The 18,526-nt window shown below is 46.1% G+C and overlaps 1 protein-coding gene across 6 annotated transcripts in view; it reads left to right on the top strand.

Annotated features, from left to right (window-relative positions):
• The window catches only part of fgfr3 (fibroblast growth factor receptor 3), a 167,732-nt gene that overhangs the window by 134,746 nt on the left and 14,460 nt on the right, over nt 1–18,526 (top strand). For 2 of the 6 annotated variants that reach the window (XM_078553092.1, XM_078553103.1), the window contains exons 8-16: nt 2,014–2,164; nt 6,619–6,806; nt 8,878–9,026; nt 9,135–9,256; nt 11,476–11,586; nt 11,869–12,059; nt 14,200–14,322; nt 14,894–14,964; nt 15,416–15,553. In XM_078553092.1, the coding sequence (XP_078409218.1) occupies nt 2,014–2,164; nt 6,619–6,806; nt 8,878–9,026; nt 9,135–9,256; nt 11,476–11,586; nt 11,869–12,059; nt 14,200–14,322; nt 14,894–14,964; nt 15,416–15,553 (1,244 nt within the window). Of the gene's footprint in view, nt 1–2,013; nt 2,165–2,987; nt 3,133–6,618; nt 6,807–8,877; nt 9,027–9,134; nt 9,257–11,475; nt 11,587–11,868; nt 12,060–14,199; nt 14,323–14,893; nt 14,965–15,415; nt 15,554–18,526 lie in introns of all 6 variants that reach the window. The other 4 variants (XM_078553134.1, XM_078553126.1, XM_078553118.1 and 1 more) reach the window with 4 other exon arrangements.

Genomic DNA, 18,526 nt, shown 5'->3' with positions numbered 1-18,526 from the left:
TTGCCGTTCGATTAAGGATGGCAGGAGGTTTGAGGAGGGGGGGGTGGCCCCAATCAGCGTTGCTTCACAGCGCCTGGACCGTCTGTGAGGCGAAAGCCTCAAAGGAAGCTGGAGCGAAATGGCCGCGGGAAAGGCCAAAGGGAGCCAGCGGCCCTCTCGGCGCGCTGAGCGCAGCTTCTCGGAGCTGCCCTCGCCGTGGCCAGCCTCTGCCCCCGGATACCCCCAGCCTTGCCGCCTGCACCATTAAACGGTCGGATTGCCGCTTCCCTTCGCGCTGCTCTGACCTCGCATGGTGCAGCTGCCTTCGCTGAATAGCCGAGGCTCTGACACAGCGTGGGGCCTCGTGCCACGCTATCACAAATGTGGAAATTTGCTGCCACTTGCCCATTTAGGAAGCTTGGATTTGATTCCCTGCCACTGCCGGATGGGTGGCCATCGCTGCACAGAAGCCGCCTCCAGGGAAGAGGCAGGAGGCGGGGACGCAAAAGGGAAACGGGTGCAACACATCTTTTTCTTCTGATCTTGCTCCTCCTCCTCCTCCTCCGAACCCACCTCCAAGGGCCCCGTTTAAAACCCCCTCCCGGCATGGGGAACCAATATCTGCACTTTAATGGGGCTCCATTTAATTTTCTACGGGTTCCGCTGGCATTAAAACTTTTTGCAGTGAAACCTGCTTCCTTCAGTGGCAGAGCCTGGGCAGGAAAATAGAGGCCTGAAATGAGGCCTGAGCGCAGGCTGGCCAATCTGTATTGGGCTGTGAGAATCAAGCCTCCAGCCCCAATCTTGCCTGCAAACTGAGGAACTGGATGTGTTCACCGGCTGGTTTAGGGATTCTTTTCCCTTGCGTGGGCGAGTGGGATCATCCGTCAGACTTAACATTAGAAACCCGCCCTTAAGCCGCACTTTCCCCCTTCAGCCGAGGCGGCTTGTTAACCTGTCTCAACCACATCACCATGTAGGTCTGGAGTGAGGCTCTTTGGTGTCATTTGGATTCAGCCCCAGAATTAAAGGAATGATGTTTATTTGTTTGAAACAAAAAAAAACCGGGAACGTGCCTGGGCTTTTTTCCCCTCCGTAATTGAGGATCCATCAATAGTACATTAGGAATGATGCTTTGCGGTGTATAAGTTTCGAGAATGTACTTCCAGAAGAAGATTGTTCATTGGAGATTCCAAAAATGATCAAGCTAGAGCAAGGAGATCCCAACAAGGCAGGAATCAATGCCAATGATATTGCTATAATAAGATTTCACCATCCTCTATTTAATATTCAATCAAAGCAAGGAGGCATCTCCAGGCAGGATGCCTGTTAAAACTGGGTTTACCTTGGAAGGCCTGAGGTGGGATGCAACTCACCTGCCTTCAGTGCTGCAAACAGGTAGTCCCAATGTGTGGTAGGCACTGAGTCAAAATAGCCCACCCTCTCGCACCAGCCCTCAAAGGAAGGGAATAATCAGATGGAGTTTTCAAGCTTCTTCCCTAATAATAAATGTTTACCAAAAGGTCACATGCCTACCAATATTTTTATTCTTTCACGGCATGTGGGCATCACTGGTTAGACCAGCATTTATTGCCCATCCCTAATTGCCCTTCAGAAGGTGGTGACGAGCTGCCTTCTTGAACCGCTGCAGTCCATGTGGTGTAGGTACACCTGCAGTGCTGTTAGGAATGGAGTTCCAGGATTTTGACCCAGCGACAGTGAAGGAACGGCGATATATTTCCAAGTCAGGACGGTGAGTGGCTGGGAGGGGAGCATGCAGGTGGTGGTGTTCCCATGTGTCTGCTGCCCTTGTCCTTCTAGACGGGACATCTCCAGCTAACAATGGGACAGGTAGGCCAAGTGGGAATGATAAGTTCACTGCCGAGTTTATTTTATTAAATAACCCCCTCCCCACACCACCCCCTCCCCGCCACTCCATCCAGTGGTCTCCATTCGGGAATGTCATTGGCTGCAGCCGTGCTGTGGAGCTGCATCTGAACCTACTGATCTGTTCTGTGTGATCTATTCTTGCAGTCGTGGATAAGTAATACCGCTGAAGCGGACGCTAAACTCATTCTTTACAATGTGACAGAACAGGATGAGGGCGAGTATCTGTGTAGAGCCACCAATTTCGTTGGCATGGCTGAAAAGCTGCACTGGCTGTACGTCAACAAACCGAAACCAGGTAAACGCAAAACTCTGTCCCAGGCCTCGAATCCCTGAGGGCGACCTTTAACCTCCAGCCACCCCCTCCCCCTGCCACCATCGCCAGTCCAATGTGGAGCAAGAAAATCCCTTGTATGTTACTGAACTCAACTGCTGCAGGCTGCCAACCAATCACCAGTAACCTTTCCTCTTCTTCCCTGCTACGCATAGAAAGAAAACCCCACTCTGCTGCCCTTTGCTGTGGAAAAAATTCCCACAATACAGAGGATTGCATTCCGCCTTTTACTCTTTTCCTACCATGATCCCCTTTTGCTCACTCTCACTTTTACTAATTTAAAGACTATCACATTGAATAACCAATGGCTGCTTTTAAATGTCACCCCCTGCTGTCCTGTTTAACAGTGCTGTCCTTCTTGTCCACCCCCCTTTTTTTTCCCTCCGCCTAGTGCGACTATTTCTGGAAAAAAAAAAATCCTTTCTTATTAAACCTGACTTTGAAGCAATCCAGCATATTGTGGGTCAATTTCTTCCCCCCCCCCACCCCCACCCCCCCTTCAAGTTCAAACACTTGTTTTTGCTCTTGCATGCCTAATAATGGGACAGAGAGAGTGAGAGCCTGGTGAAGGGAACTCTTGACTAATGTGCAGGTCGCGGAGCTAGGAATGTCTATCGTGTTGCACCATTCTGGAGCAGGATGGAACCTTCTACGTGTGCTTGAACTTGCTTTCAGGTCTGTGGTGTGCAGGGACTTTTACTGAGGTGCTGTGGGTCAAACCTACCTTATTGTCTTCCTCTCCTTTCATTTTCTTCTATCCTGTTTGGTTTCCCTTTTTTTTTTGTAGACTGCTGGTATTAACACAACGGATAAGGAAATAGAAATTCTGTACTTGCGAAATGTTACTTTTGAGGATGCAGGGGAGTATACCTGTTTGGCTGGTAATTCTATTGGGTATTCGCATCACTCTGCATGGTTGTCCGTTCTGCCAGGTATTTCTGCTCTTTCACATTCTCTCTTGTGATTATCGTGAAATGTTTCTTTCTTCAAAATGGGAAGATTGTGATGTATTTTGTTGATCTTTTAATCACACGTATTTTAAACAGAAGTCTCACCATCAGTATCCGTTTTTTGTTAAATACTTCCCAATTCTATCTCTTAAAGGTGCAGTTTTTCTCATTATTTCCCATTATTCCAACCACTCCCCGCTCCCCCCCCCCACCCCCTCCTCCACACACACACACACCAAAATGTCATGTCTAAATAGTGAGTATCGGGTGGCTATTCAACCTGCAGCAAAGGTGAGCAGCCATAGCCGCTGTCTCTTCTGTTCCCTCTTCCCTAGGCCAGAGAGGTTGAGACCAATTATAATGCTGGTGTCCGCTAATCTTCCTCAGCACATCTTGATTGGGATTGAACCTGGGCATCTCATGATGTTCACAGCCCAGTTCTCTCTCTCCCTCACACACACACACACACACACACACACACATTCACACACACTCACACACACATTCACGCACACACACACTCACACAAACACACACCTCACACACCACAGTGCCTCTTCTAGAGAAAATATTGAAAAAAAAATTGGTGATCGCCTCGGATTTTTATTTTACATTTGTGTGTGCGTGTTTATCGGTTTCTTCCCTCCCCCAAATTTAAATCAATCGGTCAGTGGGAGCTGACATGATTTGGGAAGCTCAGTGATAGGAGAAATCAAATCTCTGTTGTAACGTACTGAAATGATGGGCTTGCTGAGACACCCAGGATCAGTAACTTTATCTCCACTAATGTATCTTCCTCTGTCGAGTGTCAGTCTGAACGACCTTGAGCTCAGACACTGGCAGGGATCCACCCTTCTGAGCTGAGTAAAGTGATAATCTTGTCTTGGGATATGAGGGGAAAACACTATCCCATGAAGTTTACTCTGCTCCTTTCCAATGTCGGGCTCGCCAATTCCCCCCCTGGACGGTTTCCTGTTCGCCACCGTGTGGACGTATATTTTTGAAGGGAAAGGATCCAGATGGTGAAAACTTCTGTTTCGAATGCAAAATGATGAAAAAAATTATGCTTTTCAAGCGCAATGATTTTGCCAGCTTGTTTTCAATAACTTAAAGGGTAACACCGCATAATAACACAAAGGCTCCACTCCTGTTGGAATAGGGACTGAAAATTGAACATTTCAATTGGGTTATGACTGGAGGTAAAATGAAATGCAATAATGTAATAAGTTCATAAACCAGACTCGTTCACTAATTACTGTGTGGTTTCCATGACAGTGCAATCTCTATTCACTGCCATATCAGAAAGGATACCTTATCATAAGAGGGACAGTCCCTCCTTACAGTCCAGATGGCATAGATGTGACAACAAGTAAAATACCAGTTAATAAAATGAAACTTTCTGTCGGCCTATTCACCAAGAAAAGGAAATACCAATCGTGAAAGTTGCTGGGCAATGAGCTGATGTCTCGCACAAAGCATTTGTTTTGTTACTTCTCGTGGATAACCTGGAAGACAGCGAATAGGAGGATGGAAAATGGAGGTCCCACTGTAAATGTGATCATTTTATCTGAATGTTTGTGAAAAACTTTCACAGTTCACTGAATTTAGATGAATAGCAGGAGCCTGACAGGCTCGCCCACACTCACCCAGTAGAAATATTTCATAATAAATAAACAAACACCGCTGTAGCCTATTTGAACATTTCTAATGGGATTTTATTTGAAAAAGCTTCAAGTCCCTCAAGGTACTGTCTTTGGCATATCTAAGAACTGACGCCAAGAGTACAGGCACTCACCCCTTTACAGTAATAGCCCTGATCCTTCAGGCACAGTGCCAGGAGACAGACCAAAACTTTCTTAGATACAAGTTTATGTGAAACACAGCATATTGCCCAGATAAAATGGTTTTTGATTTTTTTAAATTTTAGTTGTTAATATTAACATATGGATGAAGTAATCAATTATGTATACTTGTATTTATTATGTAATTCATTTGATTTTTACACATTGGTATTTGGCTATGCGCTTCTGGTGACTGAATTTCACACGCGCAATGCTCAGTTTCACCGCTAGATGGTGCATCTCTTTACCTGTACATTCTGATGCCACACTCAGCCCCATTACTTCTTCCTTCAGCCTCTGTGGTCACTTGGAAATGTCAAAGTATCACAAATGTTCATAATTAAAGGGAGACCGATTCACATGTGGCCTATTTATCATGGGTAATATTTTTCCCACTAACATTTTGCTGGCCTAATTTAAGGCCTGCCACATTATTGACAGATAATTTCCATTAGTGCTCTAATGTCTTCTCTTCAACCTGCAATCAGAATCAGTCAAGTTGACAATGTCTTGAGCCTTGCGCTATTATAAAGTTATCTTGGGGCAGACCACACAATGTGTAGAAAGGGTTATATTGTTTTTGCCCATCAATTCTCTTCTTTCCCTCCTCTTCTGAAGTCTTCCACTTGCTGTTGAAGTACGTTTCCATGGGCTGAGCTCATGACACCCCCCCCCACAAGCACTTCACCAAAGTAGCCATTCATTGCCAGTGAGCGGCAAATGAATATTCAATCGTGATGGGCAGCATGTGAGCCAGATCCTGTCTGTGTACAACATCACGTGAACACGTTCCCAGCAGGAGTTCTACCTGGCAGTCACTGAACAGCAACCAGTAGTAAGCTTGGGTCCTTGGCAGGTTTTTCTTCCCTGACCCACTGGCCATTCCCAGTTGTAACATCCTGACGACTGCTCAGCTCAGCAGCAGAAGATCAAACCTGGGGACCTCCCAGTTCTGTTCAGCGTGTAAACTCTCTGTGTTTAGCGAAAACAATCTGATTTGATTTTTAACACCAGCGGATCCTGCCTGCAGCCGGCTCTGAGCCACACGCACCGGGTTTAATTTCCCATGGAGGTGCTGAGTTAGCTGACCTCCACCGTGGAGGTTGGCATGGCTGAACTCAGTACCCAGAGTTAATTATTGGAAAAGTGCCCGGGGTTCCCGATCCTGATCACAGTATCAGAGTGGGTGAATGTTGGATAATAGGGTGAGGGCCATTGTATCCTCCTCAGTTAAGGTACCCTGGTGACACACAGATAACAGCCACCGGGTAGAGAACTGGAGGATGACCTACACTGTGAGGCTGTGCCCTAGCAAGATAGTAATGGAAAAGCAAGGGCATAGGGAGGAGAACTAATTAGTAAGGAAGATAAAAATCATAGCTTTATGAACAGGATTTCGCCTCCTTGAATCCATTTGTGTCCATTCCTTTGGCTAAGTGACCACAAGGGCAATTGTACTTTTGAACAGTTATTGTCAGAATACACTGTGTGTGCTTAAAGAAGTAAATCACAAAAGTAAATTGGACTCTTCTCCCTCGAGAATTTTCTGACCGAGCATTGTCTGTTGGCACACAGAAGCCCCAAAGCCCTGTATTTTAACTTGTTTCTCACAATATTTCCCCTGCAGCGGAAGACTTGGTGAAGGAGGATGATTCTGGCTCAGTCTATGCTGACGTCCTCATCTATGTGACGGGCTGTGTCCTTATCATACTGACTGTTATTATAGTGATCATGTGCAGAATGAGAACATCTTCAAAGAAAACCCTGAACCCACCGCCAGTGCAGAAACTCTCCAAGTTCCCGCTGAAGAGACAGGTAACAGAAAGTAGATACAAGAGTTTGGAGCGTATTGTAGACCAGCTTTTTTTTTAAAGGTGAATTCGGCTGTACTTCTCCATACACTTTTTTGTTTTGTTGATTTTTCATATCGCTTGCTCCCCGCCCCACAAAAAAAGAACCTTCAGCTCTGACCTTGATCGCCTTTTAATTAGATCAAGGAAAATTCACGTTTGTCTTTTTACAATACCCAAGCCACCATCACCACCCGAATGGCTGCCTGCTTCATGACTGATGGCTGTCTGGTGAACTGCCATGGTTAAAAACAGGAGTCCCCTTATTTGGAACGTTCCAGATTAGAGGATGGATTTTGCAGCAAAATACTCTATATTCAGCAGCAGAGACCTTAGTACCCCTGAGTTAGGAAGGGGTAAAATTATCCTCCCCCTCCTCCCATCACCGAATCCTAATCATTACCGGGTGGCCCACTCCCCTTGCCAGAAGTGCACGTGGTTTTGACAAACGGCTGGATTTTCAGTCACCCGTGGGGGTCAAGTTGGGTGTGGGCGCACTTTGAAAATGGTGTTCCCGGATGGTGTGTCAGTCTTCCAGCTCCTCAGAAACACACTGCAATCTTCAAAGGGAGGGGACCGGCAACCCGCTTGCCTCCAATTAACCCACTGTTAAGCTCACTGAAGAGCTTCTTAACGAGCTCAAGAGGGACAGAAAGAAACTTTCATAAGAGACGGACAGGAAGAGCAGAAGGTCTGCGACATGCTGGTGCAGAGCTGACGGGAGCACTGCGGGGAGCCATTATTGGTTGTGGCTGCTGATATCAAAAGGGAAAGTCAAACTGAGGTGCTCATGCCGTGGCACAAAGTTGCCTTTGCTGATTAAGTACTGGATCGGCAAGTATTTGGGCACTTGGCTGCACCGTGAGGCTGTGGCCCTCTGCTCCCCTGCCTGTTACAATCCACAAGGCAACAGCAAACTCAGCCGTGGCTGCTGTCTGCCTTTCGAGCATTACACCCTGGAGTCAGTTCTTGCCTTCAGGCAACACTCGACACCGTAATTGGACGCCGAGCCCCACCTCTGGCCCAATTAGGGTCTGTGTGTATCAAAATAGCATCCCAGAGTCAGGACCTAGAAATGATCCAGGTCATTGAAAATCCGGTCCACAGTGAGGACTGGATGAGGTTTGGGTGTCGTGCTCGGACAGTCCAGCAGCCTGCAGGCAGTCACCTGCTATATCGTGGATTATATCATTTCTGAGGTAAATGATGCCTGTGAGATTCTCCCAGTGAGCAATCACTAAACCCTGGTCTGAGGGAGTGGAGAAACAATGGGTGAAGAGGAGCCTATGCGGTTGGTGGTTTTGGGATGCAGATTTTGGATGATCTTCTCGATCATTAGATGTTGACATGAAGTTATCACTCTTGCTCTAAGATTCCGCTGAGTCCAGACAGATGAAATGTGTATGGAGAGTAACTCTGTAGCTGAGGTTTATTAACAATGGTGAGGCTGCTGTCTGTTCAGTTTAAGACTGTCACACAGTCTATATTCAGAATCACAGAATTATTATGGTGCAGAAAAAGACCATTCAGCCCATTGTGTCTGCTCCTGTTACTCAAACATTACTGTGCCTGGTTCAAACATTATTTCCATTTCCATGTTGAAATATAAGTGACCCAAAAATGCGACATTCTGGTTGTTTGAACGCTTGTTGGACATGCACAGCCTGTGAGTTAACCCTTTCACTCTGGTGTTGTCTAATATATCTGTTAGCTGGAGCAGACTGAGACACAAGCTACTGGCTCAAACTGTAAGAGAACCAATGACTGAATAACAATGGGCTTCATTCTGCACAACAGAATAAATAAAACCTGCTCCACACATCTGCCAGTCACTCCTCCGTTCCCTGATGGAATCCAGCATTGGAAGAATGTCAAATAATAATATAAACAATTGAAGGGAATTGGTTGGTATAATGCCCTTAAAGTTTGTTTTTTTAGTTACTGGTCTGTGACCTCAATCCCTCCTCCAGCTTAAGTTCAGATTTGCCAGTAATTTGTGGTGGTTGGTAACAAATTTGAATTATTTTTCACTCAAGCAGGTGTCCTTGGAGTCGAACTCCTCCATGAACTCCAACACGCCATTAGTGAGAATTGCCCGCCTCTCCTCCAGCGATTCGCCAATGTTGGCCAATGTCTCTGAGTTGGAGCTCCCAGCTGATCCCAAGTGGGAGTTTCAACGTCCAAGGTGAATTTTACACCCAGACTGTACCACTAAACAACGGCCAGTTTGATAGCATTCTTGCAGTCGCTTTCTTTCACCGTTTATCCTCAATGGATCTTTTCTGTCCCCTAGACTGACTTTGGGAAAACCGCTTGGCGAGGGCTGTTTCGGTCAGGTGGTCATGGCGGAGGCCATTGGGATCGAGAAGGACAAGCCCAACAAGCCTATCACCGTCGCTGTTAAGATGCTGAAAGGTAAGGACATGCAGGCTGGCAGCAGCTGGACTGCGCCATTATGTGAAGCTGGTATGGATTGGGAAGGCCGTTATCTAGATTCACAGAACAGGCTGTACCCATCATCTTTCACATGGGGAGGCTGAGACTAGCTTCAGGGAGGGAAGGCAAACATTAGCAGCTGACTCACTTTGGGCATGATCTTGAGCAATTTCATTTCTCCTGTTGTCTTCCCTTCTCTCCAGAGGAGCAACTCTACCTGTGTTGGTTGCCCTCTGATTCCTTAACTAATGGGATATTTGTCCTCTACAAGCCTCGATAGGGACTTTTGGTAGGATACTCAACCGTGGCTTATCGTCTTTGATCAATAGACTGTCTGTCACACACGGAAGGCCGTGAGCATATTTCAAAGTCTCCGAACTACAAGTTAGAATTTTGTTTTACCTAATATGGAATGCATACACTCCTCATGAGGGCAAATGCCACTTAGGCATAAGTTGGCAGTGGCAGAGAGGTTGGGGCACAGTAAATGTACTGCATTGTTGCAAATGATAAGTAGGAAATGGAGGGGTATAGTTCCCTGTGCACTGGTCACCTTCTTGTTGCTTGTCTTGTCAGCTAATGTGAATAGGTTATTCAACTGTGGGAGCAGCACAGCCAATTTCCATCTTGTGTGCAAATCAGGAGGAGGAAGTCTGGCTCAGTCCTTCCCCCTCTCCCTTATCCAGTTGTATCATCCCTTACCTCTACCTGTTTTCGTACAACAGTCACTCCACTCCAAAAGTTATTTGTGTATTTTTTAAGCATATTGTCTCACACACTTTTTCCCTTTGGGGAATAGTAGGGAGTTTGGTGGAAGGGTTCCCGGGCTGACTATCAACCCATTGGACCATGTCATGAACGCTCCTTCCATGGTCAACAAACCCTGGCATGGGACTTGAACCCAGACCTTCTGGTCCAGAGGTAGGAACGCTACCAGTGAAGGGCTTTGAGACATTTTCTGGTGGCACCAAGATCATATAAATCCTATGAATGGACACAGAAGACCTTTATTAGCTCATCCATCCAGAATCACCCTACAGTTCTCCACAATGCAAAATCCAGCACTTTCTTAAATGATGCCAGTGTTTTTGCCTTCACTGCTCCATATGGAAATCCATTCCAATGTCAATCACACTCTTCTCGAAGACAAGCTTCCTGATATCAGTCCTAAACATACCTTTTCCTAGTTTGGATTTGTATCTTTTCCATACTGTTCATAATTCTGTGTACCCCAAACATCATCTCGAAGACATCTCCCCAGAATGAAAAGCCTGAGCTTCTGACACTTTGTTCATAGCTCAGATCCCAGCCATGAGGTGTCAAAGCTCTTCTCTGCTCTTCTCTGCACTACACCCAGGTCTTAAATGTCCCCTTTGCGTCTCAAGGACAAGAACTGGGTGGGCACAGTGCTGAAGATGCAGTCTGAACAGAACACTGTCTGGTTTGATCTATAGGCAGTATATTGTTATATTGATTATCAGCTCAGCTTTTCAAACTTGGAACCCCCTACCTGTGTGGTTCAATCACATACTTCCCTTACCAGCTGAGTCATTGGCGAGTATCCACATTTCTTAGCTTAAGGTCTGCTGAATAAAGCTTGGTGCAAGTCACAAGATGTGGGCTTCACATGATGTTAAGTTAAAGTAAAGCTTTAAGTGGCTTTTTAACAACATCTAAACCCCAGCATTGAATTATCGCCTTTAACTCGCTCCTGTTCTTTTTTTAAACAAAACACAGTAAAGTTTCCAAGGTTTTTCCCAAGGTTAGTTGATTAGTATGATCAGTAGTGATGAAGTTGAGGTAGAGACCTGAGAAACACATTCTAAAGTGCCATCTGGTGGGCAGATCCTGCCACTACATTGTGACTGTTGACATAGCCACATTGAGTGGGAAATGCGGCTATCACAAGTTACAGATCTAAATGTTTGAGAAAAGTATGGTCGGAAATGATGACAATGGGAAGTAAGGTATGTGAACAGGAAATGTGGACCCTAAGCAAGATTTTTATTAATTGTAGATATAAGTTTAGGCACATGGAGCAATATACCCTGTAGCTGCACAGCCACCGCACATATCCACCCTGAAAGCTGCCAGTTCCACTGCATCCAGCAGTAAGACTGGGCCTGTGATGTTATTCTGTGTGTTTTGCCATCCCGATGCTTTTAAGTAGTTACAGTTTCTGTTCTCTGTCCTTGTAGATGATGCCACAGACAAGGACCTATCTGATCTGGTGTCAGAAATGGAAATGATGAAGATGATTGGAAAACATAAAAATATTATTAACCTGCTCGGCGCCTGTACGCAGGACGGTGAGTGCTAAAGGTGCCCTTTTCAAAGCGAGTGGCGGGAGGATGCAGCCTGTACACTGGGTGTTACAATTTGTACAGTGTTCTTTTTGTGCCGTAATAATACTTGCTACCTTGCTGACTAGCCTGGGATTCCCAGAAGGTGGGCACAATGAAAGCTGTGCCTCATGCCTCCAGGGGCTGACGGGTATTGGCACTCGCTAAGGGCTGATCCTTCTGTTGAGACTCTTTCCTCTCCCTGTGATAGTTCTGCAACATTACCAGCAGCATTTCATTCCCATTCAGGTCCACTCTACGTCATCGTTGAATATGCATCAAAAGGCAACCTGCGGGAATACCTCAAAGCACGACGGCCTCCTGGCATGGATTATTCCTTTGACACCTGCAAGGTGCCAGACGAGCAGTTAACCTTCAAGGATCTTGTGTCTTGTGCCTACCAGGTGGCACGTGGCATGGAGTACCTGGCTTCTCAAAAGGTGAATACTTTTTCCCTTTTCCCCCAGTGTTTCTTTACCAGCAGTGGTGGGAATGACATAGGAACACAGAAAATCTACAGCACAGAAGGAAGGAGGCCATTCAGCCCATCATGTCTGTGTGCTGGCCACAAAAGAGCTACCCGTCCAAAACCCAATTGCCAGCGTTTGGACTGTAATCCTACAGGATACAACACTTCAAGGGCATATCCAAGTATTTTTTTAAATGCAGTGACTTTGGCTCTTGCTGGGATACAGTTCTGTGAACAATAACAGGCCTTGACCAAATAGCTACTCCCTGTATAACAAGGAGCAATCCAATGGGAAAGGACAGAGGGAGTCGGAAAGCAGGTGTAATCCAGTGTGAAAGGAACCAAAAGAGTGGGAGCCTGGAGTAATCTGGTGCTTAGGGAGCAAACAGGGCAGGTGGATGTGTAAAGTTGGGAACGTTTGCTGAGACAGGGTAAGGCAGTACTTCAAAGATGAGCAGTAGAATGAATTTGCTGGGGTACTGTACAGGTGAATATATCTTAATATTCATTCCCACTGTATGTATATAATGTAGAAAGAGATGGAAATTGCAGGTGGAACCAATGGCCCTGCAAAATTATTCAAACTTCAGCCTAGCAGCTTCAAGGCATCCTTATCAAATTCCACGACATTGTTTTGTAAATATCATAATCACACTTGAATTTAGGGGAGATTCCAGTGACCACATTCCATGGGGAGGTAGCTATAGAAGTTTAAATGTAGAGCTGAGCTATACACACCAAGAAGGTTGGCGATTCCTATCCTGTACTGGTTCAACTGACTCAACCACAGTGTCGAGTTGCTGCACCAGGCTTTGGTGTTCCAGTATCCCTGGAGAGGAAACTCCGGGTCGATATCTGGCAGAATATGCACATGGGTACATTGGACAAGGACAGTATCTGGCTCAGCTGTGACACTCCCCAAGGTCCTCGAGACTGCCGATAATCACCACTGAAGTCACAAGTGGCACTTGATTTAAGATGGTGGAGACTGGCAACATACAAAGAACCATACCCAGGAAGGTATCAACTCTATCCTTGGGGGGGCAGGGTGAGAGGGGAAATGGCAGGGGAAAGCAAAGAGGAAGACAGTCAAATATGGGACCTTGGCATTTCTTTATCCAATCTTTTCAAGGATTTAGTTGGGTTGAATTATTAGATTAAATTAGAACAACTCTGATGTACTGATCTCTAAAGCCCCTGTCAGACAGATGGGCACTCGCCACAGTGGGAGAGCACCTCCAGTGGAGAGTTCATTGTGAGGCTCAGGGTGTTTAAACTCCCGGGACTGGTTTGCATGTCGAGGATGCTGACACTAACCGACGTCAACAGAGCTGATATCAGCACCAGTGAGCGGGAGTCACAGTTCATCCAGAGCAGGCAGACTCAAGTCACAGGAGTCATGGAAATAGCACCTGACAAAGTAACTGGAAAGCCCAAGGTACCCTTGGCCCCAGAAGAGGCATTTTTGCAGCTCCCTCTGGCCCACAATGAATTTACAAACAGTAAATACTAAATGAATGTACCTGGGGCCCCCTATGTCCAGGATTATGTCTGCTGGCAGCCTTCACCAGCAGCTTCGAGGCTCTGTGGGACTGAGCTGGACCACAGTTAAAATGGCGGCGCTTCCCGGCGACATCAGCTGAGACAGGTGGCCCTGCTGTGCCTGAAGTCAGGCAATCTAAGAAGTGGGAGGGGGAGATAGGGGAGGGTGAAAATCAGACCTTAAATGTATGAGCTCATTGCGATTAACATAGTTTATAACCCCGGGCTACACCTGCCAGCACCCTCGCCTTTGAATCAGAGGGTTGTGGGTTCATGTCCCACTCCAGGAAAAACCAAGAACTGTGATTGTACTCGAAAGAGTTGCAATCTGTGACTGTTGATAACTCGAAAGAGTTTCCTCAATATTTTTTACACCTGCTCACCAGAGCAGAAGTGAACCTCAATGGATCAAATTAATTGAATGTCAATGGACCCAAATATTAATAATCAGCACCACTCTCGCAAGAATCAAGGGATAACAACTGAAGAAAAGTGAACACTTGCTGCACAGTTTTTCTCTGGCAAACAATTTAATTGTTCCAAGTGGGAATCTTTTTTCTCTCGGCTAGTGTATTCACCGGGACCTGGCAGCCAGAAATGTGCTGGTGACAGACGATAACGTGATGAAGATTGCAGACTTTGGCCTAGCCAGGGACGTGCACAACATTGACTACTACAAGAAAACAACAAACGTAAGTGTAACCACAGCCTGCTTCATCTGCTGGAGGCTAAAGTGACCGAGCATTAGGGACTGGCAGCTGAAGCGAGTGGCAGGTGGTCAGAGGAGGCTGAACCAGGCCTGGGGCTCTTTTCTCTAGAAAACAGAAGGTGGCGGGGAGACCTAATAGAGGCCTTTAAGATTATGGAAGGCTTTGATAGAGAGAACGTAGAGATGATGTTTTGGCGGGACCCGAACTAGGGGCCACAAATATAAAAGCGGTTAGAATGCGGAACTTGCCACCACAAGGGAGCATTGAGGCAAATAGCTTTTCAGGGGAAGCTCGGTAAACACGTGAGGGAGATTGGGCCAGAAAGCTACGTTGGTGGGGTCAGATAAAGAGGGGCGCGGGGGGAGGCTTGTGTGTGGAGCATAAATATCAGCATGGACCAGTTGGACCAAGTAGCCGGTTTCTGTGCTGCGCACTGTGTGCAATTCTATCAATGGTAATTGTGGCTGGTTTAAAAGATTACAGTGCAGGCATTGCCTTTGTGGCTGTCTGTCGATGTGATTAAATAATAACTCCCATCTCCTGCCATCTACAGGGGAGGCTGCCAGTGAAGTGGATGGCTCCGGAGGCACTATTCGACAGAGTCTACACCCACCAGAGTGACGTGTAAGTGCTACCCATGAGAATCGTGCCTTTTTTTTTTAAATCAACTTAGTTCTACCTAAAATACATAGGCCCTTTTGTAAAGGAAAGTTACAATGGCCAGAATTGGCTCTGTGACTTGCTTGCAAATTGTGCAGTCCAGGAAAACGAATTTGGAGAAAAATATGTCATTAGTTCTGCTCCAGGAACTTGGCAGAAGAGCTGACAAGTTATAAACGGCCTGTCAACTATCTGATTAACTGGTCATTTTAATTCCAGCATTTGCGTCTACTGATCTTTTTTGTGATTGAAGGGATCAGCGCGATGCTCCAAGTAACTAGAAAAGAGTTTATTCAATTAAGTCACGCCATTGATAACTATGTTAGGCACGCATGGCAGCACCAAGAGAATGGGGTGGTTTGACAAAAAAAAAAAGCTTCAGTGAATTAGGTTTCTATTCTTTTCTCATTCCCAGCTGGTCATATGGAGTCCTGTTGTGGGAGATCTTTACATTGGGAGGATCCCCTTACCCCGGAATCCCAGTGGAGGAGCTCTTTAAACTGCTGAAAGAAGGCCATCGGATGGATAAGCCAGCAAACTGCACCCACGAGCTGTAAGCAATAGCCCATCATTACCATCCCACATTGCTAAATTGTTGGTCGAATGCTGCGTAACTTAGCTTGACGCTTTGCTAGAAAATGTTAGCTTTCACTTCGGCATAATGTTTTGATTGTTTTCATTTCTCCTCTCGATAATTAGAGAGTCATCTCTTCGTGCATTTGTAGGGATTTCCTCTTCCCCTCGACACCGCACGTAATTCCCCGAGTGGCTGCACAGGTGGGAGTTCTCCAAGATTCCTCACGCTGTGGCAGCCTGAGGGGAGCTGCAGATCTTCTACCCACCACCACAGTTACGTAACCCTGTCCCACCCCTACAGTTAAATAACCCTGTCCCACCACTACAGTTAAATAATCCTGTCCCACCCCTACAGTTAAATAATCCTGTCCCACCCCTACAGTTAAATAACCCTGTCCCACTCCTACAGTTAAATAACCCTGTCCCACCCCTACAGTTAAATAATCCTGTCCCACCCCTACAGTTAAATAATCCTGTCCCACCCCTACAGTTACATAACCCTGTCGCACCCCTACAGTTAAATAACCCTGTCCCACTCCTACAGTTAAATAACCCTGCCCCATCCCTACAGTTAAATAACCCTGTCCCACCACTGCAGTTAAATAACCCTGTCACACCCCTACAGTTAAATAACCCTGTCCCACCCCTACAGTCAAATAACTCTGACCCACCACTACAGCTAAATAACCCTGTCCCACCCCTACAGTTAAATAACCGTGACCCACCCCTACAGTTAAATAACCGTGACCCACCCCTACAGTTAAATAACCCTGTCCCACCCCTACAGTTAAATAACCCTGTCCCACCACTACAGCTAAATAACCCTGACCCACCACCACAGTTAAATAACCCTGTCCCACCACTACAGCTAAATAACCCTGACCCACCACCACAGTTAAATAACCCTGTCCCACCACCACAGTTAAATAACCCTGTCCCACCACTACAGCTAAATAACCCTGTCCCACCACTACAGTTAAATAACCCTGTCCCACCACTACAGTTAAATAACCCTGACCCACCACTACAGTTAAATAACCCTGTCCCACCCCTACAGTTAAATAACCCTGTCCCACCACTACAGTTAAATAACCCTGTCCCACCACTACAGTTAAATAACCCTGACCCACCACTACAGTTAAATAACCCTGACCCACCACTACAGTTAAATAACCCTGTCCCACCACTACAGTTAAATAACCCTGTCCCACCACTACAGTTAAATAACCCTGACCCACCACTACAGTTAAATAACCCTGTCCCACCCCTACAGTCAAATAACTCTGACCCACCACTACAGTTAAATAACCCTGTCCCACCACCACAGTTAAATAACTCTGACCCACCACTACAGTTAAATAACTCTGACCCACCCCTACAGTTAAATAACCCTGTCCCATCCCTACAGTTAAATAACCCTGACCCACCACTGCAGTTAAATAACTCTGACCCACCCCTACAGTTAAATAACCCTGACCCACCCCTATAGTTAAATAACCCTGTCCCACCCCTACAGCTAAATAACCCTGTCCCACCCCTACAGTTAAATAACCGTGACCCACCCCTACAGTTAAATAACCGTGACCCACCCCTACAGTTAAATAACCCTGTCCCACCCCTACAGTTAAATAACCCTGTCCCACCACTACAGCTAAATAACCCTGACCCACCACCACAGTTAAATAACCCTGTCCCACCACTACAGCTAAATAACCCTGACCCACCACCACAGTTAAATAACCCTGTCCCACCACCACAGTTAAATAACCCTGTCCCACCACTACAGCTAAATAACCCTGTCCCACCACTACAGTTAAATAACCCTGTCCCACCACTACAGTTAAATAACCCTGACCCACCACTACAGTTAAATAACCCTGTCCCACCACTACAGTTAAATAACCCTGTCCCACCACTACAGTTAAATAACCCTGACCCACCACTACAGTTAAATAACCCTGACCCACCACTACAGTTAAATAACCCTGTCCCACCACTACAGTTAAATAACCCTGTCCCACCACTACAGTTAAATAACCCTGACCCACCACTACAGTTAAATAACCCTGTCCCACCCCTACAGTTAAATAACACTGTCCCACCACTACAGTTAAATAACCCTGACCCACCACTACAGTTAAATAACCCTGTCCCACCCCTACAGTTAAATAACACTGTCCCACCCCTACAGTTAAATAACCGTTACCCACCCCTACAGTTAAATAACCCTGACCCACCCCTACAGTTAAATAACCCTGACCCACCCCTACAGTTAAATAACCCTGTCCCACCCCTATAGTTAAATAACCCTGTCCCACCACTACAGTTTAATAACCCTGTCCCACCAATACAGTTAAATAACCGTGACCCACAAGCAGCTTTTAAATAACCCTGACCCGCCAATAAAGTGAAATAACCCTGACCCATCACCACAGTTAAATAACCCCCTTTTGGAATTGTACCCTGTAATTAACATTGTTTCTCCCTGTTCTTCCTACCAAAATGAATCATTTCACTCTTCTGTGCATCAAATTTCATCTACCACCTGTCCATCCATTTAGAACCATGGAACCATTTCACCCAACATGCCTATGTTTTTTGAAGTTCTACACTATCGTACTCTCAGTTCACAATTCTACCAAGTTTTGTATCATCTGCAAATTTTGTAACTGTCCCCAATACGGTTAAGTAACACCCACCCACAACACAGTAGAATTAGCAGCACCAGCCTCCCCCACCTCCACTACTGTTCGAGTTTATAGTAATATTTTCCGCCTCCATTCCTCGTTTGCTTTTTATTGTTTATCTGACATCCTGCTGAAGCCCTCATCTGCTAGTTGTAATCTTGACTACATTTTTAAGACAGAGGTGGATAGATTCTTGGTAAGCAAGGGGGTGATAGGTTATCGGTGGTAGGTGGGGTGCAGGTTTCAGGTTAGTATCAGATCAG

The sequence above is a fragment of the Cetorhinus maximus genome, chromosome 1 (genome assembly GCF_964194155.1).
Source record: "Cetorhinus maximus chromosome 1, sCetMax3.hap1.1, whole genome shotgun sequence".
NCBI classification, from domain to species: domain Eukaryota; kingdom Metazoa; phylum Chordata; class Chondrichthyes; order Lamniformes; family Cetorhinidae; genus Cetorhinus; species Cetorhinus maximus.
This window is presented reverse-complemented; position numbering and strand designations above follow the sequence as displayed.